This window comes from Apteryx mantelli, chromosome 1 (assembly GCF_036417845.1).
Source record: "Apteryx mantelli isolate bAptMan1 chromosome 1, bAptMan1.hap1, whole genome shotgun sequence".
Classification (NCBI taxonomy): Eukaryota; Metazoa; Chordata; class Aves; order Apterygiformes; family Apterygidae; genus Apteryx; species Apteryx mantelli.
The window spans coordinates 138,466,513-138,490,905 of NC_089978.1; the positions used below are offsets into that span (position 1 = coordinate 138,466,513).

At 46.2% G+C, this 24,393-nt stretch overlaps 1 protein-coding gene across 7 annotated transcripts in view; it reads right to left on the reverse strand.

Moving 5' to 3' along the window:
• The window catches only part of CCND2 (cyclin D2), a 51,300-nt gene extending 27,675 nt beyond the window's left edge, over positions 1-23,625 (reverse strand). For 3 of the 7 annotated variants that reach the window (XM_067304435.1, XM_013948740.2, XM_067304414.1), the window contains exons 1-5: positions 23,431-23,625; positions 22,223-22,443; positions 20,491-20,706; positions 17,655-17,814; positions 6,729-6,877 (exon numbers count right to left, since the gene is read on the reverse strand). In XM_067304435.1, the coding sequence (XP_067160536.1) occupies positions 6,729-6,877; positions 17,655-17,814; positions 20,491-20,706; positions 22,223-22,417 (720 nt within the window). In that variant the 5' untranslated portion in view covers positions 22,418-22,443; positions 23,431-23,625. Of the gene's footprint in view, positions 1-6,728; positions 6,878-10,402; positions 12,530-17,654; positions 17,815-20,490; positions 20,707-22,222; positions 22,521-23,430 lie in introns of those variants that run through there. The other 4 variants (XR_001293419.2, XM_013948742.2, XM_067304441.1 and 1 more) reach the window with 4 other exon arrangements.
• Positions 23,626-24,393: the final 768 nt, after the last annotated feature.

A 24,393-nucleotide genomic window follows, 5' to 3' on the forward strand; every position in this document is an offset into this window, starting at 1 on the left:
AGATTTAGGTTGGAAGGGACCTCCGGAGGTCATTTAGTTCAACCCTCTGCTCAAAGCAGGCTATCTTTAAAACATAATTATGTGTCTAATTCTCATTGACTTTAACCTACAAAATTCTGGTCCAAGGTGCTTTGGAACAGGTAAGTCCTCACCTACATACCACTGCAGTAGTCTCTTGAGCTCTTCAGATCCCTTAATATACCTCTCCTCCCCGTGGAGAGCTGGGGCACAAGAGAACTTAAGGGCAGGCTCAGGAGCAGACTCAGGGAGATGCAAACAGTGACCATGTCAGAGCATGCATGACCCACATGTGATGTATGATGATGCTTCCAGGAACGACCAGAGAGGCAGTTGCCAGACGCATGAACAGCAAGTGGACACCCTGAGATAATGGTTGCTCTTCTAATGGCTGGAGCTGAAGAGAGAGATTTGCCCAATGCAGACCTACAGCAAAGCAAAACACTGGTCACAAGTCCTCCGAGGGCCAGGCATGTGCCTTAGCCATTGGGCTACTCCTCATATCATGCAGCTGTAGGCAGCAGAGGCAGGGATGCTCATGGCCTCCTCCAAAGCAGCTGGTTGCACTGGAGACAGGATACTGCACTCACTGGAATGCTGCTCTGGGATGCTATGAAAATTCCTGACTTCCTGGGTTTTTATTTTTCCATTGAAACAATCCACCAAGAGATGCACGGGGAACTCAGTTCACTTCCTACGAGTAGCTTTTTTTAAAACTTTTTGCCCACCAGTCTCTCCTTTCCTCTTCAAGAAATAACAAAGGAAATGTTCCCACCCTCCTGTAGCAAAACAGAGCAGAACATACAACCACTGTCCTACAGCACTGCATGAGGCTGGGCTGGACCAACTCTTATTGACTCTTTGGAGCACTAATGATCAGAAAAGGCAATTCAGATATACCAGATACAGCTACTTTCACTACCTATAGTGCTGTTGGGCTTCTCAGTTTCTCCAAGGGTTGCTCCCTGGTGTTTATTTTGGTAGCTGGAAGCAGTAATGAAACTGAGCTTTGTGTGGCCCAGTTGTCACCCTCTCTTCAGACTGCAATTCAACCTCTACCAAATGGTCCAGGGCAGCTACTTATCAGAAATAACTGTTATCGCTAAAATGCTATTGGCATGGTACCTTGTAATATCTCCTCTGAAATCTAGAACACTGCTTTGGATTCATACAAGGATAACTGACATCAGTGTTTAGCCCTTGTGTTTGTGAAAGAAACACTCACGTATTGATTGTTTGTTTACCCAGCAGCAGGGTTCTAAATTAAATGCTGTTTATTAACAACATATTTTTGATCTAGTTCTTAATGAAACATCCATTAAAAACATAACAGCACTTCATGCCAAATGCCACTCTCAGTTACACCAGTGTAAATCTAAAATAACTCCATTGATTTCAGCCTCTCGGTTTATGCTGCCCAGGTATAGCTATTTCCTAGCAAATAACACCCTCAAATTATCATTACCAAAGAGAAGAAATTTAGAAAACCTCACTGCAGTTGAGTTGCATCAGGATTTCATTATCATTCTCTATTTTCATATACTTTTACCTTTGAAGCTGAAACTTGGCAGTTTCACCTCAAAGTGAAATTTTTTGGAAAGCCAATGAAAAAATCACATCAGCTCTTTCTGTGTTAGGCAATCACTTAAAAAAAAAAAAATCTACTCCCTGATGGGGTTTTAAGATACCTCCTTGCTCCTGAGTAACTCAAAGTAGTTTCAAAGACTGGGAGCATCCAGGCTGGCTAATCCAGGAAATGTCCCTGCATTCCTCAGGCTTCCTGAGCTGAGAAGTAGCAAAGCTGATTTTATTCACAAACCGAGCTGGGAGGCTGGCTGCAACATAAGGGGACTCACGCGAACCCCCTGCTACTGCAGCAGGGTAGCAAATCCTACCAGGCTCTGCCTCCGGGAGCAGCTGGCGGGAAGGGCTCTCCCCTCGCTCCCTGCACGCTTCTGAAGCTGATGAGGAGGCAGGCACGAGAAGGCAAAAACCCTTTCCTTGCAGAAATGTAACTCTCTTCTCCACCATGTGATGCTACTGAAGCCCAAGAGCTCTAGATCCTTCTTCTTCCCTAACCTCCTCTTTGAAAACAAAATCCTTCACACAGTGAAGAGGAATTAATTGTTTCACTGCAGGAACAGCTTTCAGGCATCAGAAATTGGGAAGTGAGAGAGCTGAAGTTGTTCATTCAACTTTAATTAAGTCCCAGCATAAAATATATTACAATAGTCTTTACTCTTCATTAACACAGCCTTAAGCTAACTCTTACACAATCTAGCCAGTACATTTCTTCCAACAATAAAATTTACAGATGAGGCTGATACTACTACCTATTATTAAGACTGCTGGATCCTTCTGTAAGACCCTGGTTTCAGTAACTTATATCTCTCAAGTTTTAACATGTGGGATGAACTCTTTCAGTCCTGGGCACTGATTCCACACAAAAGACAGAGGGAAAATATCTGCAAAAACATTTCTGCCATTTCCAACCTGGCTCATGAAAAATACTCTATTTCGACCAAGTGAAAAATTCTAGTGACCTCTGGTTGAGCAGGGACTTCAAATTTTGCAGGAGACAAACTTTCCACTAAGGCCATCTCTGCCACATCAATGAAAATTCTCCAAATTTGGCCACATGGAAATGTACTGAAAAATTTTTACACATCTAAGTTCTCCATAGACTTTCAGCAACAAAATTTTAGCAACTAAGTTAATCAGAAGCTCCATTTGTATTGAATTTGGGGTTGAGGGAGACTCTGGCAGCTGTCTGCACTACTATGGGCTGAGACGAGGAGCAAAGAGAAGAGAGACTGTCTCTACCCAGTGCAGACAGACTCTTGGAGAGGATGTGACTACTAAATGTTAGAGTTCTTTGTTATTTGGGAACAGTGATTTCTTTTCCAAAGGCATATAGTCTCACCCAAATTTGGGAAGACTTTCACCTGGGTGGCAAAAAGCACATTTCTGACATAAAAAACTATCTGCTGAATTTCAAAGAAACGGCATGAAGAGTTTTTCAATAAAAAGAACAACATCCTTTTTGTTCTAATCACTTAGGAACTACTGAGCTGTTCTGGCAGATATTTTTTTTCAGACTGAAACAATCAGGATAGAAAAATTCAGCACAAGAGATAGTCTGTCAAAACTGTAACATGCTACAAGACCTTAAACGAGGAAGTATTAGGATTCCTAAGAAAGCTTTGAGTACCTCCTATAATGAAGACCATGAGCTTAAAATGTAAAATCATGAATGCTGAAGGAAGAGAACCTGGGAAAACTTCCCAGGCAGCAAAAAAGCCATATATTCCCCCTCAAACATGGTCTTGTGTAATAAGCTTGCAACATGCTCTGAAGGCAAATTAACATAGGCTCTACAAGGTCAAGAAGAAAGAAAATTCCACCAGAAAGACACCCTGCTCTGTCTTCTCTTGTGTCCCCAGAAGCCTTCACCGACCTCTCCAGTATGCAAACTGGGCATGGGAAATCAGCTTCCAAACCAGCCAGGATCCGGACTCAAGCAGGGATTTGCAGGTGGAACAACAAGGCACCAAACAAAAACCAGCCAGAAACACTCGAAGAGGTGCAGGAGGAAAAAACTGCGGGTTTCACCTCCCTGCTGGGAGAAGTCGTTTTGCAAGCGAGCAGCTGCATTTTAGGCTAGCTGGAGTCTCTGAATGTTACCCAAAAGGAGCCCCGTGCAGAATTTAATTGCAATCATCCAGTCTAAAGGTGACTGAGGAACAGATTACTGTGGCAAGGGCTGTATCAGACAGCAACTCTCAAAACCTCTTTGCTGGCAAAAATGGTGGGTGAGGGAAGAAAACGCTCTTCCCTGTTCCTTGGGAATCCAGGAACAGCTAAGTATCTTGCAAGACCCTAATGATGCAACCTTTGCAGCCCTTGAATATCATCAGCCGCTTGCTGTCACTGCAATCCAAACCTTCTGCCCAGGCTGAGAAAGAGCAAGGAAGGAGAAGATCCTGGTGGCTGCACCAGGGAACTCCTAGAGGAGATGAAGAACTACGCTGCGCCACTCCCTGGCATCTCCAGAAAGGCAGAGCCCAGTTACCCATCCTGGGTCAAAACTCACCAAATACATCAAATCTGTCAGCAAGGGCTACTGTGGCATCTCCCTTCTGACAAGTACTGAATACTGTGGAAATAGGATGAGAAGTTTATCCGGAGTTCACCATTGTGGAGGACATGGTTTAATGATGGAAAAAATGAAGCTTTAAAACTCTCCAACTCAGGCACTGCAGGGACAAAGCAATGAACTCTCCTGAGATACCTGTTCCGGGTTCGGGTTTTGGTGGTACCTGAGCACCACTTGCTTCTGCCTTCAGAAAAGGTACGTCCAAAGGACTGCCCAGGGATTTTTGAAAGCAGTGACATGCTCCCTTTGGCTTCACAGCAACAGAAGCAGGCGCTAACTTGATAAAGTTCCCCCTAAACTTTTCAATTACTTTCTTTTCCTTCACTCTGCATACCTCCAAACTCCAAAGCTACAAAAAAGTCATCTACAACTACAACTTCCTAACTCCAAAACTACAAAAAGTGATTCTTCCCCCCTTCTTTAAGCTGGATCCCTTCGAGGAGGGGTTTGAGACACAGGGGCATGAACAGTTTTGTGGGTGCATGTCAGCAAAAACAAGCATGAGAATAAGCAGCAGCCAAGTAGGAACAACTTAACCTGGAGTTGCTGTATAATGAACGAAAGCATGGCTGTGGGACGTCCACCTTTTAGACACTCCTTGGAATTAAGATTGCTGATAGTTATACAAGAAGCTCTTAATGGCTGGCACCAACTGTTTTCCTTATTCTGTGGATATTCACAGACTTGGCTGAAGGACATGTATGCTAACATGATTTTAGGCTCTCCCCAAATCCTTGACTTCCTCCGTCCAGTCTTCTGAGGACCCTTTCACATCTGCCCACTTGATGTCAAGTACACTTCCTGACGTTTTATAATTGGCTGGATGCGGTATCCAAAAATATCAGGTTATGTCCAAACAGACAAACATCCAGAGACAAAGCTTCCTCCAGCCAATAACTCCCAAGCGTTCTTGTTATCCATATCAATGAAGTAAACTTAACAGATCCCATTAACTCAATCTAAATGGAACAACCGTCCAAATGAGCATTGTGCACTACTTGCATCAGGACATGAATGAATTTATATTTGGGATTTTTCTTCTTGCGTGATCCTGCCACTTATTGCTATGTATCACATCTGAGCTTCAGACACACACAAAAAAAATCAGAGCAAAAATTTTCATTTACACTGAAAGGAGTGTATGTGAAATTTCTGCAGCTACTTGATTTACGTTATAAGTGTTCAGAATTGAAAATGTTCCATTTTCTGTGCAAAACTCATCTCCAAACAACAGAAATGGGAAGCCCCAAAACTGCACTTTAAAATGAGGCTCAGTCTGAATGAAAGCAAAAAAAAAAGTGAAATTCTTCCCTTTTTGTTAAACTGGATTATTTCTTTTTAACCAAAATCTAACATTTGTTAGAAAAAAAGCTGAGCTTCTCTTGACAATGTTATCACAGATCTAATAATTGCACAGAGTATTTACTCTACAAAGTAAAAGCAATAAAAGGATTTATAGTTAACACAGGTTAAGGATGATACACTGGAAACTGCTACTTTTACAGTAAAAGAGCATTATCTTATTTGTGGTCTGCATTTCAGAAATTCTAATTTTCTTTCCTTTTGAGTGAATTTCAGCATGGCAAAACACGTCAGCTTCGTGAGAGATGAAAATCCTGTTCATCCATAGATCAAGCAATTTTGATATGCAGTAGCATAAGCTCTCTCCACAGTGCCCCACTGACACAGCAGCCCAGATGTTGAGGACCACCTCCAGGGGGAACAAGGCACATCACTCTGAATGCTCCTTTCAGTCCTCCTGACTTTCCGCTCCGACTGTCAACTGGAGTTGCCAGGGGCTGGTTTTTCTCATGTGCCTGCTAGATGCTGACCTCAGATCACCAAACTCACTTCTCAGCCACCTTTAACTGTCATCATTCACCTTGGCTATTTACAACAAGGCTTTCTGACAGCCCAAGAAGTTCTCCGCATGAAGTGAACTTAGTGGAGTTACAGTTTTTCTTCCTGTGTATCATGCCCTGCACAAAAACCAGACAGTCTGCCTCATGGTCTGCCAGTGGCTAAGGATTAGCTCATTACTGACTTCCTTTAAATTCAAGATTTTTAGAAGATACCTTCATGAGGGTCAAAACAGCAGTTTCTCTGAAGGTTGCACACACAGGACTGCTGTTCTGGTTTACATACTAGTTGATCTCATGCCACACGGGAGTGCTGACTGCATGTTCACGTCACCACGCGGCAGGGTGCCAAAGGCAACTCCCCACTCTGCAACTGGCTTGACCACCAGCAGGTAGAGCAGGACCCACCACGCAGCCAGACAGAGGCAGAGCAGGCAGGAGATCTCCCTCCATCTGCCCTCCATGCAGCCGCCAAGCAAAACGTGAATCAAAACTGATTCACAAGAGGCCATGAAGTTCTGAACATGCAAAGCTCTGCCACGACGGTGCTGGGCCCAACCCTGCAAGGGTGCCCCGCTCAAGAAGCTCCCCACTCCTTTGCTCAACTGGGCTTTCGGGATCAGACCAAGTTTGATGACCCAGTTCTCCACAGCGCTCTCAGAAGTAAAACAAAAACAGCAGTGCAGGACACTCACCACATCTGTGTTTGTGATCTTGGCCAGAAGCTCTGTTAGGCTGTCGCCAGAGAGTGAACTTTCCCCATCATCAAGTTGAAGGCCACAGATGGCTGCTCCCACACTTCCAGTAGCTATCATTGATGGTGGGTACATGGCAAAGTTAAAATCTGCAAGAACAGATCTGGGAATTAGTCCAAGCACAAGCCAGAAAAGCTGTGAAACATCAGAGGTGATCAACATAAAAACCACACCCAAGAATAAAAAAATGGGAAAGTAGAAGAAAGGAAAAAGTGCCACTCATTTTGCTCTGACTGAGCTCATTAGTCACACTACTCATCACCAGTAGCCAAAGGAGATGTAATAGACCTGCAAATTAAAATGGAAATGAAGTTCGTTCTTTTATTCTCACTGATGCATAAAGAAAACCTAGACAATTTTTAATAGTTTTTCTTAGTTTAGAGAAAAGGAGAGAGAAGAATAGGGACGCTTTCTGTAGGTTATGTCAGAAATTTGGGTCTTGCTCATGTTAGAGCTCTATGTACAATCAGAAACTAACTGGAGTAAGGTATCACAAAGGATTAAACTGAGATTTTTAATCAAGTCAAGTTTTACAGACTTAATTAACTCAAGCACTTAAAAAACTGTCCAAGAAAGAAATCTTAATTAAGAATTCATCTTTACCATTCTATGTTCAGCATCTTTGCAATTAGGAAATCAGAACACTTACAGCCCATAGCTAAATAAACGCAGAAAAAACAGAGAAGACCACACTTGTCATTACTATCATTTTTTAATAAACAAGTTGAAATACATTTCCAAACTTCTTCTCAGGCATCTGTGGAGACTGAGAGAGAAAAAAGGATAAGACTGAATGTTGTTGTGACCTTTATAAGGCCCTTTTATGGGTTTTTGATACTGTTGTAGGCACTGGTTTAATCTGTCTTTTTTCCCAGGAGATTTTCTTGGTTATAAATATCTTCCTAAAATGAAACTTATTTGCAAATCCTTTAGTTCAACAATAACTCATTAACAAACTCTTCTTTTCCAGTTTTCACTTGTAGAGATTGGAGGAGAGGGAAGAGGAAGCCCAAGTAATACTTAATATGAAAAAAATGCTATGAATATATTCAGCCTATTTACAGAAATGAATTGTTATGGAAAACTGCCCTTCTGCTACAGATCTCAAGCATTCTCCCTTCAGCTAGCACATGTCCTGCACTCCTGTTGGTTTCTGTGTACCCAGAGAAGTTTTACATACATGGAGAGTTTTGCTTAGTCTCCCACATGCTGGGCTGGCAGATACCAGAATAGCTGTGGAGATGGCACGTTCCTCTCCATGTTGAAGTATGTCCCTGGGACTGATCAGGAAGAGAGAAGTCAGGTAAGACTGGGACCCTGGTCCACCTGTTCATCCAGACTGACTAGGGGCGAGACAAGGGCTAGTAGTCCGGAAAGAAAGGGATATAATTGTTTTTGACAAGGCATTCTGCTTGAAAACAGAAGCTCAAAATGGCCCTTGTTTTATGCCGTTTTGCCCCTGTTCATACTCATTGCTGTTGACTAGGGGCCTCAGGAGTTCACTCTGGGTGGCTGTTGCAGTGGCCTGCTCCTGTGGACTGGTCTGGTATCATCTAGTGCTTCATGGAAGAAGTGTGACAGCTGGACCACTTATTTATGAAGTCCAATATGAAAAAATGGAATGGTTCCAGAACTCAGATAAATTAAAAAAAAAAAAATGTAAATGTATATATCCATTTGGGACTGTCTAGAGTCTTCTCCCAGACTGTGAAATGAGTAAAAAATGTTTATAAAATTAAAAAATGTTCAAAAACCATTTATATAAGAGACTTAGTGTCTCAAAAATCTGCTCTCATCTACACAGAATAAATCATGAGTAATTCCATTCATTTCTTTAGATTATGAAAGAGAAGAATTGAAGAGAAATAAAGCTCAACAGAGGTGTTTCTCCTCTCATACAAACTGCACTTATTCAGGCCTAGCTCCTCAGCTGGAACCAGTTCCCGCAGGCCCCCTCACCACGGTGGGTGTCACCTGGGCGCATGTGGGCACCCAGCAGAGCTCCCTGGGGACCAGCTGCCATCCTGCCACAATGCTGCGGGCTGATGCCACCAGGACAGGACCAGGTGAGGCAGCTGAGACACAATACCTGCGGAACTACGTATGGGTATGTAATGCCAAGGACAAGGCACACACTCAGACCTCCACCTGGCAAGCACAAACCCTGTGTGACAGCACTGGCATGAACCAGGTTACACTTGACCAACGTGGCCCAAATTTGGGGTGTGACTCCAGCCTTCAATTTTTGAGGATAGCAAACTGCATCCTAATTATGCAGGTAAACTATGGGCAGCCATGGATTTGCCATAATTTATCCCTCCTTGCCTCAAGTTTTGGGGAAGATGTAGCAGAAAAATATGTCAAACCTTCTCAAGCTCTGCCAGAGTTTGGAGAGCCCATATGGAAGCTAAGATGCAGTGGGCAAGAGTGAAGCTGTAACCTCTTTCACCCATCCTCTTGTGCCAGCAAGAAGGAGAAATGGAGCCACTCCGGGGACGAGGTGGACCCTGGCCCTCATGAGTGCCACCAAACACGCCGCAGATCCACACGCAGAGCTGCTCAGAGAGGCTAATGAGAGAGGCCCTAAGCAAAACGGAGAGCTCGTACACCTCGCGCTCAATGCTTGGCACCACCTGGGTACAATGGGCTGAGTGAGGGGGAGCTTTCCAGCCTCCCCTCTCAACCTCCTTGCCCCCAAGGGGCTGACATGTTATTTGAATGCCGGTTGTCTCGTGGTTTATTTTATATCTCTGTGTTACGTACTCCCAGAAACCGTCTTCCTAAGAAGCTGAATAAAGAGCCATAGTGCCCCTGCCAACTAGCACTGCTGTAGGTCTGCTTCCACGTGGGGTCACATGAGAACATTTCTATGCCCAATAACCTTGTTAGTTCCCTTAATGTCATTCATAATGCAAATGAGACAGCTAGCAAATGGCCAGAGGCCCAGAGTGACTAAAGCTCAGCATCCAGAAAGTCTTACATTGCTGCTAGCTCTAAACTAACTTCCCTCCATAACAAGCACCATAAACTTGGCTATCAAAGCTACACGTGCCCAGTCTTTGTTGTACAACAGGCAGCGATTTGTATCACTGGCTTCTATTTTTAGCATATTAATTAACTACTGCAACTGGTGAGGCAAGTGTCTCCAACTGGAGAGTGTGGCACCATTGTCTGAAGTCATCACCTCATCGCGCGCTATTGAAAATCATGGCAGTGACCCTCCTGCTGATATGAATTTAACCTGACATGTCCACAAAAGGGTGGGGGATGGTGCACCAATTTTGTGCACATGGTTCTCCACATCACCCTGGACCCTATTAGTGGGGAAAGAGCTCATTCAAAGAAAAGAAGCCACATTGTGCTGGGCCACCTAGAGGGTTGAATAGAAAAGGCTAAGGAAAAGAGCAGGCAGTGGAATAAAGAACGTAATTAACATATTTCCATATTCAAGAAAAGCAATAACTACGTGAAATGTTTGTCAAGGTGCAATGACAGCATAAATATTAAGCACCAGATCTGAGGGGACACAGAGCCCCCCTCCGGGTCTCTTACATTCCATCGAGAAATTCAAAACAAGCTTTTATACAACATTATTTTCTCTTACAAACCTCTATCTCTGTTCCCCTCATGACACCAAGTCAAATCCCACCATTCTTGCTCAGTTTTCACCCATGCAAAACTGTCCCTGGAGTTAAGTCAAAAGCATGTCCTGGATGCTAAGTAAAAATTAAAATAAAAGGAGGAGAGAGAGGACAAACATCTGACTTTGAAACACATGCTTTTACTTTAAATTCTTTTTGGAGATGACAAACACTGACTTACAGAGGGCATCTTATAAAAAGCACTTGTTACTAGACATCTAAAGCAAGGCTACGGGCTAAGTCCTTCTTTCAGATGTATAAGTGACTCTGGTTAACTGGGATCCAATGCCTGCACTGGAGAAAAGGCTCCAACTCCAAACTTTTGCTGTGATTTATGCAATTCAAAGGCAAAGTACAAATGGGTCTCAGGGAAAGAAAAGGGAGCAGCCTGACAACGTGTGTTCTGAGAGCACCTGAACATACGAACACACCAACGACAGGAACGGATTGTCAGAAAACAGGACTTGTTTTACCTCCTATTCCTAGACATTGCTACTGAGTAAATCCAGGGCGGCTGGGACAATCCATGTCCTTTTTGCAGCAAATGCACGCTGCATCAGAGCTCAAACTGGCAGCCAGGGCATGCATGTGCATATGCCAAGGATGCTGCTCTGAACGTGCAGCCAGCGCAGCTGTGCGTCAGGTCCCAGGATCCTGTGTGCTGCTGCAGAGCTGTTGGGCTGGCTGGGTTTCGCAGGCGGATCCAGTGGACCACGCTACCTCAGAGCCAGGAAAAGGAAAGCTTGACAGGCTCTCTGAGGCAGGAGGGAACCAGAGGCAGCAACCCGGGAAGGTCCTGTAAGGGGAAGCCCTAACTCGCAGCCAATAAAGGAAAACTGCCGGAAGGAAAAGGGAGCACTGACAAATACCCAGGCTGAACGTGCTCAGTGTGCGAAAGCCAGGTGGCTTCTTACAGTGACCCTTGTTACTATTCTGGATTTGGGTTTTTTTAACAGCTAGTTTTAATCTCTAGAATTTGACATAGGTTTGTTTTCAGAGTTGCAGTTGCAGTTGCAGAACTGGGAGCTGCTGCCTTGAGGAAGGCAAAATTTCTCATGAAAAGAAAAAAGAAATGTAACCTCTATCAGGAGAACAAAATCGTGACAGTAATCAATTCTGTTTATAAAATAATATTTAAATGCCCACAAAAAGATAATGGCTCAAATTCAGCTAGCCTTAAATTTCAACCAGACAGTGATTTTACTATGACAACAAGCAAGTTTAACAAGTAAGTTTGAAAGAAAGGTTTAAAGAAAAAAACCTAAGTAGTGAATTTATTTCTCACCTGTTTTGATCCAAAGGCAATTTCAGTGTTAGTGTGCTGCTTTTTTTCAAATGCAGGTGGCTTTAACTGTGTTGGCCACTTTGTCTCTTGCTCTCATATTTCTACAAGACACAGCAATTTTTCCCTATGGTAACTATTCTGCTTTTAAAGGCAAAACCAACTGACTCCTTAGCATTTCAAAAAAAGGGTATACCAGTGCCAAGTATGACCAAACAAAAGTTATCAAGCAAAACAGGATGCAGACATAAGTGCTTCTGTTTCAGCATGCAGCAGGTAGACACCTAATTCTGTTCTTAGGCTAGAATAAGGCAAAAAGAATTTGGCCTTTATACAAATGTTTCTAAAGCATCCTAAATGCTAGTGTTACGGCACAACCTTTCAACGGAGGTAAAGACAGGAAAACATGCTGAACAGTCTACATAAGAAAGCAGATGAGCACTCAATATAACATGCTTATTAGCTGATCATAAATGCTATTTCTGAACAACTATTATTTGTACTGATTATTAATTTTATTTGTTCTACACCTTTAGTAAGGAGGCCTAAGGAAGGATCAGGATTTAGTTAGTGCTTGAAACACCAAAGGGTCAGATGTGAAGCTGGTGGGAAGAAGGGCAGCTTGTCCGACAGCACAGGAATTACTTATCAGCAAAGGCTCTCCTCCTCCACTTCCTTCCACCTCATCTTCTTGGGTTTGGTGAGTCCTACAACTTGAGGAGCAAGTCTGCTCATATGAAATGCTTCACAGGCCCTGCCCATCTGCTGATTGTGTGCTGATGGCTCCCGTGACACCTTCACATCAATCGCTGTTAGTCCTAGGTAGAAACCACAGGAAAGCAAGGGGAGATTCCAGGTGGGACAATGTGGTATCTACTGTGTCTTATGTAATTACTCAATGAAGTTATCACATTGTAGGAGCCTGATCCTAAGGAAGTTGAGGGCGAAATATTAACTGCAGGAGGACAGGATCTTTATTTGTTTTGCTGGAGAGCTGAATATACTGATATAAGCAGCCTCCCCCAAGAAAAAGAACGAGCCTTCTTTTGTCTGCCAATAAAATGGTGTGGGTTACTCCTTCTTCTGACAAATGTCATGCAAGAAATATTCATGCAACCACTGCCACTTCCCAGCATGTATTTTCTTTCTGAGAGATTAATCCACAAAGCAAAGCATCTGTGGACTTCCCTCTTTCCCTCTGCAAAGAGCCAGTCCCAGCTAAAACATGGAACACGCTTTTATCCTTTGCAGGGACAGAGCCCAATGGCTCTGACACAGGCCAAAAGGGGAACGATTCATACAGAAGTGCCCGGCAGGAGTCCTGCAGGCCGAGCGTGCCTCTTGGCGTAATGAAGCATTCTGCGTGGTTACCCTCCAGATCACTAGGGTTACAGGCCTCACCTCACAGCCTTTGCTCACACAACGCCCCCATTGACTTCCAGAGGACTTCTGCCTGTGTAAGGATTTCAGGATTTGGCCCAGGAATAATATAAAAAAAAGCCTTCTCAGCTTTCAAATGTAGATGATGAATGTCCCAGTAACAGTGGGCAGAGGTTTGGCACACAGTACAAAACTGAGTTAAAGCTGAAATTTTCCTCCTCTTTCTTAGGCTCTTTGCAGACACAGATTTTGAAAGCCTCTGGTCTGTGAGATGCTCCATTGTGTCTGCCATGGAAACATCTCATCTGCCGTGGGACTCAGCTGAAGCATAAAAGAGACCACGCAAAGGGCTGAGGCTTGGGATTTACACAGTTATCTTCTATCTCTGCAAGCAGGCAAAGCATTGTGCTTCCAGGTTTTGCATGTCACTTAAATCTAACACTGAAAACCTCCTCACTGTGACTAGTTTCTCCATTAGAGCTTGTGTCTAGAGATGCAGAGTTTCTCTTACCAAAAACTTGATATGCACAGCCTCTTCTGCCTAAAAAACTGTTCGCTTGTAGGTCCTGAGATGAAAAAGGGCATCCTGTGCCAAAACGGTGGCACATACGGTCTCCAACAAGAGCACATGGCACAAGGGAGAAGCCAGATATTTGTGACTCAGAACAACCTGGAAGAAGAAGTGAGTGACAAGCCAAAGTCTGGGAAATAACGAACTGTTCTTGTCTCATCTGCAGTGTGGCAAGTTCTGCACACCGCTTTGTAACTGGGTTTCTTGTTACCCAGTTACAAATCGCTCCAAGAGCGATCCTGTGGCTTGGAGCATGGGAAGTGCAAGCAAAACAGGCAATCCCCATGAAAATGGTCCCAAACTGTGGAGCGCTGTGGGAAGGGACAGAGGTGGGTCCGAGGCAGGAGGAATGAAGGATGAAAAGCAATGGAACAGTTGGAGATAAGGTCAGAAAGGCCAAGTGACATGATCCCAGAGAGCACAAGCAGGACCATCCGAATCAGCCTCACTGATAAACAGGGGCTCCTCCCAAGCTGAAAAAGAGGTAAGCATTGGTATTATCGTGAGCCATATGGTTAGGACAGGGAGTTTAGCCATAGCCTTTAATGCCTTTAAAATTCAGAAGACTCCTGAAGAAGATTTCATCCAAAGGTAGCAATCAATCAGTGGGACGAGAAAACAAATGACATGGCAAAAGACTAGGACATATCAGTGACTGTCCGTCTATATGCTCTTATCACACAGTCTCCTGTTCACACAGCCACTGCTTTTGGAAGCATTAAGGCAGAGAGAGGCTGAGGATGGAGCTCTGTTTCCAGACCCTTCTGGCTGAGACTGAGGCTTCAGAAAGTGTGACAAGTGCAGAGCAGGGGAAGCACAGAAGCACTCCATAGAGTGAGCTTCTGTCTTGTTTGGTAGCAGCGTGTTCAGATGGGACCAGTGGCAAAGAGGGTATGTTCTCATATTCATGTGAATCATTAATAATTACACAAAGTGGGAAGAGGATCTGGATTTATATCTACGCAGCTTGCTCTAGAAACCGGGCTCAAAATGAAGACAGAAAAAGAGGGGAGAGCCAAAATGGTAAAACATGACTGAGAAGAATATACAAAAGAAATGAGTATCATTTCCTTTTGCTCAACATTCAAATGGAAAGGAGAATTGATATGAGTATTAAAATGACCCTGAGCATCACACAGAACCCAACAACCCATCGGTACCCCTTCCCAGAACCGTTAATGCTTCCCTCTCCATCTGCTGACACAAAGTATTGTAAGACCAAGATCACAACCAGTTCTGTGAAAGCAGAGAACACGTGGGAATTTCTTGTACAAAGCTTTTACTGGGAAATTAAAACCAAGCGGTTAGAGCAGCCAGACTTAAGCTAGAGAAAGAATGCTCAAGATGCACCAGCTTTTACATAAGACACTAAAGAAGAAAAAGTACTTGGGAGCAGAGAAAACTGCACTGAGATGAATCGGAAGTCAAAAGAGAGACACTGCCGTGCTCAAGACTAAGGTCATGAGCCAGCCAGGAAAGGTCAAGTCTGGTAATAGGAGAGAGTCAAAACCAGGCTAAAAACATGCATGGAGAGAGTAAGGCAAGAGGCAGCAATATGTCAAGGGAGGTCATCTTGCCAAGAAAAGGCAAATGGGGAAATGAAACAGCAGGCTCAACGCAAGCTGGGTGAGGGCAGAAACTTTGAGGCAGAAAGGGAAAGAAGAAATGCAGTGGCTGATGAGAGCTCTGCACCAAATCAGAAAAGGAAACAACAACTGGAGCTGGAAGGAAGTCTGATGAGAAGGGGCTTTTCCTCACAGAGGAGGGTAAGAATGACTTTGAGAAGACTGGCAGTGAAAGAGAAATACCGTAGTAATAACATGACATGTTTATAATGCAAATAACATTGTATATGGAGGTAGTAGCTTCTTAGTAAACTGGGAATGAGGTAGAAAACTGCAAATGTGGGCTTGGGTAAGATCTCTGCTTTCAAAGCTGCAGTGGTTGCTAGCACTACTCAAAAGGAAATGTCATCACAGCAGTTTGTGGAAAATGGCAGGGGAAGAAAAGAAAATCCACAACTGGCACCATGATGTCCTGTCTTTCAGGAAGGTCCGTATGCAGTCAATTAAGTCTTTCCATATCACCTGCAAGACAGGAAACTCTGACTTGTTGCCTCATCAAACTGCATGTAAAGAACTCCGATTCATGCATTTGAAACATATAACAAGAAAAGGGGATTGTACAGGGGAAACACATGAGAGAATCGCATGGTTTGGTTGAGGGTTGAAAAGGGGATGCTGTTTTGGGTATCAGTAAATGGACTAGTAAAGCACAGAGCTTTAACCATCAAGGAATTCATGGAGAAAGAGTCGAGAGAAGCCGTGAACTTAGACATTTTTATGGTCCACAGTCCTACAGTAGTTTGGTTATATGGAAAACTTCAAGGGCGAGAGATTGGAGTCTAGAGTCTGAAAAGTTAAATCCATAATGAAATCTATGTCACTCCGGAAAATGTCCTCTGGGATACAACAAAATAAACAAAACACTTTTTGGGAGATGAAAGCAACAAAAGAGAGGGAGGACTGGGCTGGTTTCGAAGAACACATTCAGATACGTTGAAAGACTTACGGCTGATGGTGTGAAGATCCAGAGGAATGGGCATGAGAAAGACCACTTTTTCCATAAGAAAAAGTGTAGTGTGAATCCTGGGTAGAGGGAGAAGGCAAAGCCATTATATAGCTGATATAGCAGATCAATCCTAAAGGAAAATGCTAATTAGGCCAGAAACATCTGAAGAATTACCAAGAATGATCCTGCAGACTTTGAGCAATATTTCTATCGAGTTCTATGGCATTTTATCTGAAAAGAATCACACAACAGTGGAAAACAAAGGGAAGGCATTAGCATCTTGGTAACCAAAAAGCTTATCATTATCCTACATAGTCCATACAAGCATTCGCTAAAACTGATCAACAGAGACAGCGAAAACCAGCCTGCTTTGTAAAAACAGTTACTACATCCCAAATAATATGGAGTAGCTATAGCAGTAAATATTATATTACATATTACATACATTACATATATTATATAAATTACCCTGGTAATACCCAAAACTTGCACCCCATTTTCCTTTGTCCATGCAAACACAGAGGTAGAATGTAATCCCTGTTACAAAAGACTAAGTGTATCAAACGGCGGTGAACTCAAACATTAAGCCATATACTACTTCACAATAACCCTGTAAAACACTGCATGCTGTTTATTTGCTCCAGGTCTAGCTCCAAAGAAGTAGTCTAGCATTTAGTCCTTTGAATGAAAATTAGGATACACGTATTTTCAAAAAATCATTGCAAAAAAACCCCAACAGCATTGTACAGATAGGTATAAATTAAAAGTCTCATTTAGAAGCAATTATTCTCATCTAAATCTTCAGAGACTGTACTCAGCCAAACACAGGACAAATGGGGACCACAATGGTTCTTTATCAAACAGGCTAGTTTCATTGCTTATTTGGAGTGAAGTTAGAGAAGAATCAAAATGTTTAAAAAAAAATTAATTACTTTTAAAACTGTCATTCCTTCTACTTCGGTAATATGGTGGTATCACACGCATGTTCAAATGTAATCTTGTATTTTACTCTGACAGTGTCTGTTTAACAAAAAATTTGGGCTAACATACTGTAACATTATTTTGGACAGGTATCTGTCCTTACAAATGATCTGCAACCCTTTAAAGAAATAAATGAATGGGCAAAATAGAAAATCATATGGTCTAATCCTGTCTTACTGACTTTACTGCAAAACCAGAACCTATGTTAATGGGAATAGAACTGCAAGTGCATTATGGCTCCGGATTACAAGAATTGTGTTAACACACGGTTTCAGGGCCTGATCCAGAACACCCTATGCAAAGAGTCCCACTGGCATGAACAGGCTCTTCCCACAGCAGATAAGGATGGAAGACATGAAGAGCCTTTGTATGACCAGTGACTAATTTGCATTTTTAATCACAATGTAAGCAGCAGGCATCCCCAAAGCACCTTGGCATACCTGTGGCACAAAGGGCGATAAATGTTTGTGCATGCTTCCGAATCAAAAGCAACTTGTCTTTAGGTAGAGGCAACTTCCTCAGAATGTGTTCAATGAAATCGTGTGGGGTGATGGCAGCAAGATTCCACTTCAATCTTCCCAACACCACGAGCTCCCATTCCTGGGCAGGGGGATAAGAAGAGGAGAAAAACCATAAGCAAGCCTGAAAAAAATCTTTATTCATTTCCCTGATTGTAATTATATCACTGCTAAAATGGTTTTGCTCAAACATTTTTTTCAGTATGCCCCTACTGCTTTGAAGTTGTTGACTTTATTCTTTTTATTTTTTTATTTTTTTTAACACTGGAAATGTCAAGCTCTACTGAAAATAATGAGACCTGGCAGCTCCTGCCAAGATTTTACTTTTTTTGTATCCAGTGCTGAATGCCCACCCAGAAAGTTTAGCCTGCAATTAGATATTGCCAAGGTCACTGTGGTCCTTTCCTAGTAACTTCTTTTAAATGGTTATAGTCCTTACTTTATAGCCATTTAAAGCCCTAGGGATAACTATGCACAAAAATATCCTAGATATACATTCTTTTTTCAAAACTGGGAAAGTTAGCTTGATGACATTCTCTTGAAAGCTGTTTTCAAAAGTGTCTGCAGATAAATCTGATGGCGCTTAATCTACTCCAGGACAGGCTTTGCAGAAAGGAAATGCACATAACAGTGCCAAGAAGTAGCCTGTGTAAATTATCTGTCAATAAATCATGTAGAATCCAACCCCACATTCTTTGCACATTCAAAGCTCCCAGTGAAATCAAAGGAAAACCTGGGTGCATATTTAATGACTGGCCATTCCTTGGAATGTGATTACATGTAAAAATGGCACCTAATCAACAGATCTGACCAAGGATTCAGACAGGCCTAGATCTGCATGCTTCAGAATTTAGAACAAGTTTTGAATACCTTACAGCACCCTGGAGAATGAGTAAAGCTCTAAGCTCTGGCCTTGGACTCATTTCTGTCTCATGCATCAACTATTAACTATCAACTAAATTCCATGTCCTGATTCTTGAGTCCTGATGATGCATTAGCCTGATGAAGCCCAGCGTGACGGGGAGCGCCAGCTAAATTTGTAGAGCTGGCAAGTCGAAAAAAATGTCCTTTAATTTTGCAGCTGAGAAGACGTCAACCAGCGTTGCTGAGAAACCATAAACATGAACCCCACAATGCCATTTCTGCAGTCGTTTCTCTGAATAGATGCCTGCTTTAACAGCGGGCATCCTTTCCTACAGACATTCCTGCTGGATTATGACAGAGCCCTCCATAGCTTGAAAAATCTCACATTCACATATGTAACAGGCCTCAGAAAACAGATGCTTCTTTTTGAAAAAATACCTGTAAAATGTTTTAACATAATGACAGTTACATTATCTATGGACTAATCTAAAAATGCTTAATCCAGAAGGCTGGATACAGGGATGCACTTAAACACATTTAATTCCATGTGACACAGAAACACAGGCACATCTTTCGGAGTCTTCTTGCACTGGGGCCACAGTGTTTAACAGATGGTCCCATCAGTGGGACACCTAATGTCTGTGACAGCCATGACAGAGCTTGCAGTGCAAAGCTCTATTCTGCCGCGGCCTGAGCTCCCAGCCCCTCCCTGTGGGGAACTCCCACTGGCTTTGCTGAGTGATTCACAGGAGAAATTCTCATGGGATTCGTCTTGCTACGCATATTCACTAGGATCTGTGAGAACAGACTGAATGTACAACTCATCAAAAGGCTTAATATTTGCCTGCTGCACTGCACACTGAAGTGCTTTGCAAATGTTAATTATTACATCAAGTGATTTCAGTTGTTTTTGTTTCTGCTTTCGCTATGTCAGATCTGATCTTGAACTCCTCAATAAGGCATGGTGTTTCATTTGCAGCGATGTTCGACCACGCTTTCCATCGTGCCACCTGCCTGGCTGATAACCTACTGGGAACCAGACTCACAAAAGCCGCCAGAACAAGGCCACAACTTCCCAGTGGTTAAAGCAGTGCTCGGACCAGCCACTTATTGGCTGTATGGTGCATGGGCCCGGACCCTGCTCGGACTGCATGCTCTTGGGAAGAGTTTTGGGGGCCTCCCCCGGCGGCAGGCTGCTCAGGGCCCGGCTTCTCCCGGGCTGCTGGCAGGAGTACGGCTGCCAGGCGGGAGCGGTGCTGGCAGCGCTTCAACGGGTGAAGTCATGCGCGGGCGCGCGTGGTTGCCGCCAGGTGGCGCCGCCGCGCCGCGCCGCGCCGCGCAGTCCCGCACCACTCCGCGCAGCCCCTCCGGGGCGCTGCCAGCCCCGCGGCCGCATCGCTCCCGCTGAAACCCATGCACTTATATGTGTATGTGTGTGGGTGTGTGTGGGCGTGTGTGGGTGTGCGCCTTTCCACCTCCTGCAGAAAAATGCGCATACGTCAAGGAAAAAAAAAAAAAAAGCCAGCCTGCCAGATCCCCTCCAGGAGCACTTCCGTAACTGCTGTGCCAAGGAACTGCATGGGAAAAGGGGCTGCATACTGTGCGGGAGGCAGTTTTGGGAAAGCCAGAACCAACAGGAAGAGTACTCCTCCCACCGCCACCAAAGGAATTGGGTGCCTGCAGTTTTGGATCGACCCCTTTCAGTCACCTGGGTGTCTTTAGCGCTTTTGACGATTCACAAAGCGTAAAAAAACATGGAAAGCGTAATTTTAAAGGGGGGGGGCAAAAGTGATGGTTTGCTGTGGAAGGAGGGGAGAGAGAAGGAAAAGGCTGTCAGTGTGAGAGCTGATGGAGAGAGGATGAGGTGTGCCAAAGGTGGAAGGGGGCTGCTTACCAGCAGCTCTTGGGGTTTGATGGAATTGTCCGTATATATGCACAGTTTCTCTGCTGTGAGGGGGATTGTCTCTTTCAGCTTGGAGGCCAGGAACATGCACACTGCCCCCAGCAGTTGCAGATGGCACTTTCGAGTGGGCACCACAGCTAAGAATCTGTCCAAGTAATTCATGGCCAGAGGAAAAACTTCTTCTTCACACTTCTGCTCTTCACAGACCTGCAAGTGAGGAGCATGGGGAGGGGAGCATGGTGGTGGGGGGAGGGAAGAGAGTAAGAGATGAGAGAAAAAATAAATAAATGATCCCATAAAAATAATGGGATCTGTGCTACAGCTCCTGCTATTTTTGTTTCCCGGGGAGCTAAATTTGGGGGGAGGGGGAGATCTCTGGAGAGGCTGGGAAGGCTGTCAATTGGCTTTCACATTCCTTTAGTTCATTCAGTAAGAAATGAATTCAAGACACTGTGTGGGAGAGCCGAAAAGCCCCATCCAGCAGTAAGCGAGCAGCCGCCGACTCTTTTTTTTTTTTTTGCGACCCAATTTTTCTTTTTTTTCCTTTTTTTTTTTTATTTCGTCATATTTTCAAAAAATCGATAAAAATATCAAAATTGCCCCGGGGGTCCCGGTTTTGGTCCTGGCGGCATCCCAGGGCGGTCCCCCATCGTTTCCGACAATTGCAAAAATTCCCCCGGGGGGTGTCCCCCAGCCCTACGCCCGCGATCCGCCGAGGGGGGAGGAGGCAGACGGGAGACTCAGCGAGGGCGAGGTGGGGTGGGGAGAGCTCGAGGAGCCTGGATCCCTTTAGCGAGAAAAAAATTATTTCAAAAATTTACCAAAAATCGAGACCGGCGAGAAAAAGCACAAATCGCACATGAAAACTAAGCAGAAGGTCTGATCTTCTCAGCCCTGGGGGGTGGTCTGGAAAAAGTCCCCCTCAAAGGAGATCCGAGGGGGCAAATGATGATGGTGGGGCCAGGGCAAAGCAGGCAAGTCTGCAGGGAAATGGACCCGCAGTCGCCCTGTGTAAGTTTTGGGGTGACGGAAGGGTGTTGCCACCCCCTCGGGCTGCCCGGCAGCCGCTGGCCAGGCTGGGGGGGGGCAGGGCTATGGGGCATTTCCGAGCCCCTTCTAAGGAAGGGGTGGGGGGAAGACGGGCTCAGCGTCTCCGAGCAGAGTTGCATGCAGCGCAACATGGCGAAAAAAGGCACGTCCTAACCACTGCATACGTGGGCACTGAAATACTTGTGGGGCAAAATGCAGGGGGCACCGATCACCCCCTTTCCCTCGCCCTGCCCCGGGGGCAGCTCCCTTCCCACGAAAAGTCTCAATCTCGGGCGCTGCAGCCGCCGGGAACCGCAGGCGGCATTTCTTTACTTTTTAATTGCAAACGCCTCTTCCAGCTCCCCCACACACACCCCCCACCGCCGCTTCCTCCCTGCCTGCACCCCGTTTTGCAGGACCGACACCCCCCGCAAGGGCCATTCCCACCACGAGCTGCGAGATGCGCCCCTTCCCCCACGGCACCCAGGCGGGCGCCGGCAAACCCAGCAGGGGCAGGAAAAGGAGAAAAAAAAGAAAAAAAAACAAAACCCACCCACCCCATCGCGATCGGAGGGGCGAGAAGCAAGGGGCGGGAGGAAGCGACTGCGGCGCCCGGGGAGGGCAGCCCGTGGGGCGCCGGGGAGCCGCGGCGCGGGGGGAAACGAGGGGGAAAGGGGCGCCCCCAAAGACAAACCTCCAGCATCCAAGTGGCCACCATCCTCCTCATGAAGGGCTGGATGTCCTTCTGCACGCACTTGAAGTAGGAGCATTGGGGCAGATACCTCTCCTCTATGGTTAGTAAGTTGTGCAAAACGCGGTCGTCGTAGAGCAAGTTGGGGTCGGGCAACGCTCTCCTCATGGGATCCACTTCGCAGCACAGCAGCTCCATGTTTCCAAAGAGATCTCCCTCTTTCTCTGATGGAAAATTTTTTTTTTGGGGGGGGGGAAAGGGGTGGGGAAAGAAGAGGGGTAAAGGAGGAGGGGTGGGTGGGAGGAGGACGGCAGGGCTTTCCAGCTCGCTCCTGCCTCCCCTGAAACTCGTCTCTCCCTCTCTTCTTGATTTCTAGCCTAAAGTTGAAGCAAAGTGACGCAACTCGCCAGGGCAAGCAGTTCTCTCTCTTGTTATTATGGAGAACAGCAGCTGGTCAGACGTAACATCAAACGCGTTTTTTTTTTTCCTCTCTATAAGCTAACAAGGAACCAGGAGGCCCTTGTATAGGGACACACACACACAAATGACAGCTTTGCTTTTTCTTTTTTACAGCGACCAAACTTTCCTTCTGCAGCGGCCAGCCTGAATCTATAGCCTTTTTTCCCCTGTTCTTATTGCAAGAAAGTAAGGGCTCCCCCCATACTCATCGAGATTATGTGGGCTAGGGATGCAATGTCCTGCCTCGGCGAGGTGCCAGAGGCATGTCCTCTCCTCCCCCCGACACTCCCTTAATCTGCAGCCGGGGGAAAAGAGCCCACTACGGACTAAAAGCAAACCCGAAGATCCCGCAGCTTCTTGGGGGTTGCGTTTTGCAGTGTTTTCAGGGCGAAATCTAGCAATAATCGCAACGCTGCTTCCCCCGGTATATACGCGTATTGCTAGCAGACGAGCTGTTTTAGCACTGCATGGTCACACTGATACAACTTTCTAGGAAACGCAGCGGGGGAGGGAGGGGGGGGAGAGACTGAACGGGGGAGGGAGGGAAGCCCGTCCCGAACTCGGTGACTGCTACCCTGGGTGCACTGCCCCGCTGCGCGGCCACTTTTGGGAGGCGGCAGGCCGCGGGCACGGCGTGGAGCCGGCGGTGCGCGCCCGCGGCGCCCCGACGGCCGGGCATACTCCCCGCTGCCTTTTGCGCAGGGCTTGCTCGCTCGGCTGCGCCCTGCGGAGCACCTCCGCTCCGTGCCTACCTCTCGGCCCGCGCAAAGCCGCCTAGAAAGTGTGTCAACTTTGCGCGGTCTCTGCCGCAGCCCGCTAAGAGGCAGAAAGGCTCCAGCGGCGGAAGGAGCTGCCCGCTGTCGGGCACGGGAGTCGCCGGAGCACAGGGACAAGGCAGCCCCGCGATGCCTGCGAGGGGCGCATCCCCTGGGGCAGCCTCCCCCTCGCCCCGGTGCCGCGGAGTGGGCTGCCGGGGCCGCAATACCGCCTTAAACGCGCGGGCGCGGGGTTTGGGGCGCCACCGCCCCTTCCGTGATTTGCATAGCCAATAGCTCTGGGGCTCTCGCCGCTGCGCGCTGATGGTTACCGGGCAGATTATATTTTAAGGACGCCTGGTGCACGGCATCGGAAGCAGCTGGCGACGGAGGGGGCTAGGCGCAGCCTCTCACCTGGCCGTGTCGGCCCCGGGCAAGGTGGGCCTGCGGGCCACCGCCGCCAGTAAGCGGGCAGCCGCGCCCCTTCCCTCCCCAGACCTGCAGCCAACGGAAGAGAGCGATGGGACCGGCTTTGCCATGCTTTGTATCTCCGCGGAGTACAGCCGCGAGGGCTTCGTGCAAAAAGGGGCTGGGACGGCCCCGCATCTAGCCAGGTCGTTTTAGCCCGTCGGAGCCAAAGGCTACTTCGCCATTGAAAAGCCACCAGGACTTGCCGCGGGCCGGGACAGCCGAGCCCTCAAGGCGCTGCTAACAGCATTCCCCCACCCCATACATTGGGTTCCCCCCCCCCCGGTCCCCTCCAGGAAGCGAGCGGCTGTTGGCCGCCGGGGCGCCGGGCGCCGCCGGGGACCTGCCGCGCACCATGTGTGGCCCCTCGCAGCCCCGGGGCAGGAGCTTATCGGGGACGAGCCCGCGGCAGGCGCCACTAGGAGATTTGCCGGGTATGGGTCGCTCTTCACGGCGGCGAGGGAAGGGAGAGAGGAGGGGCACCCCTCGCTG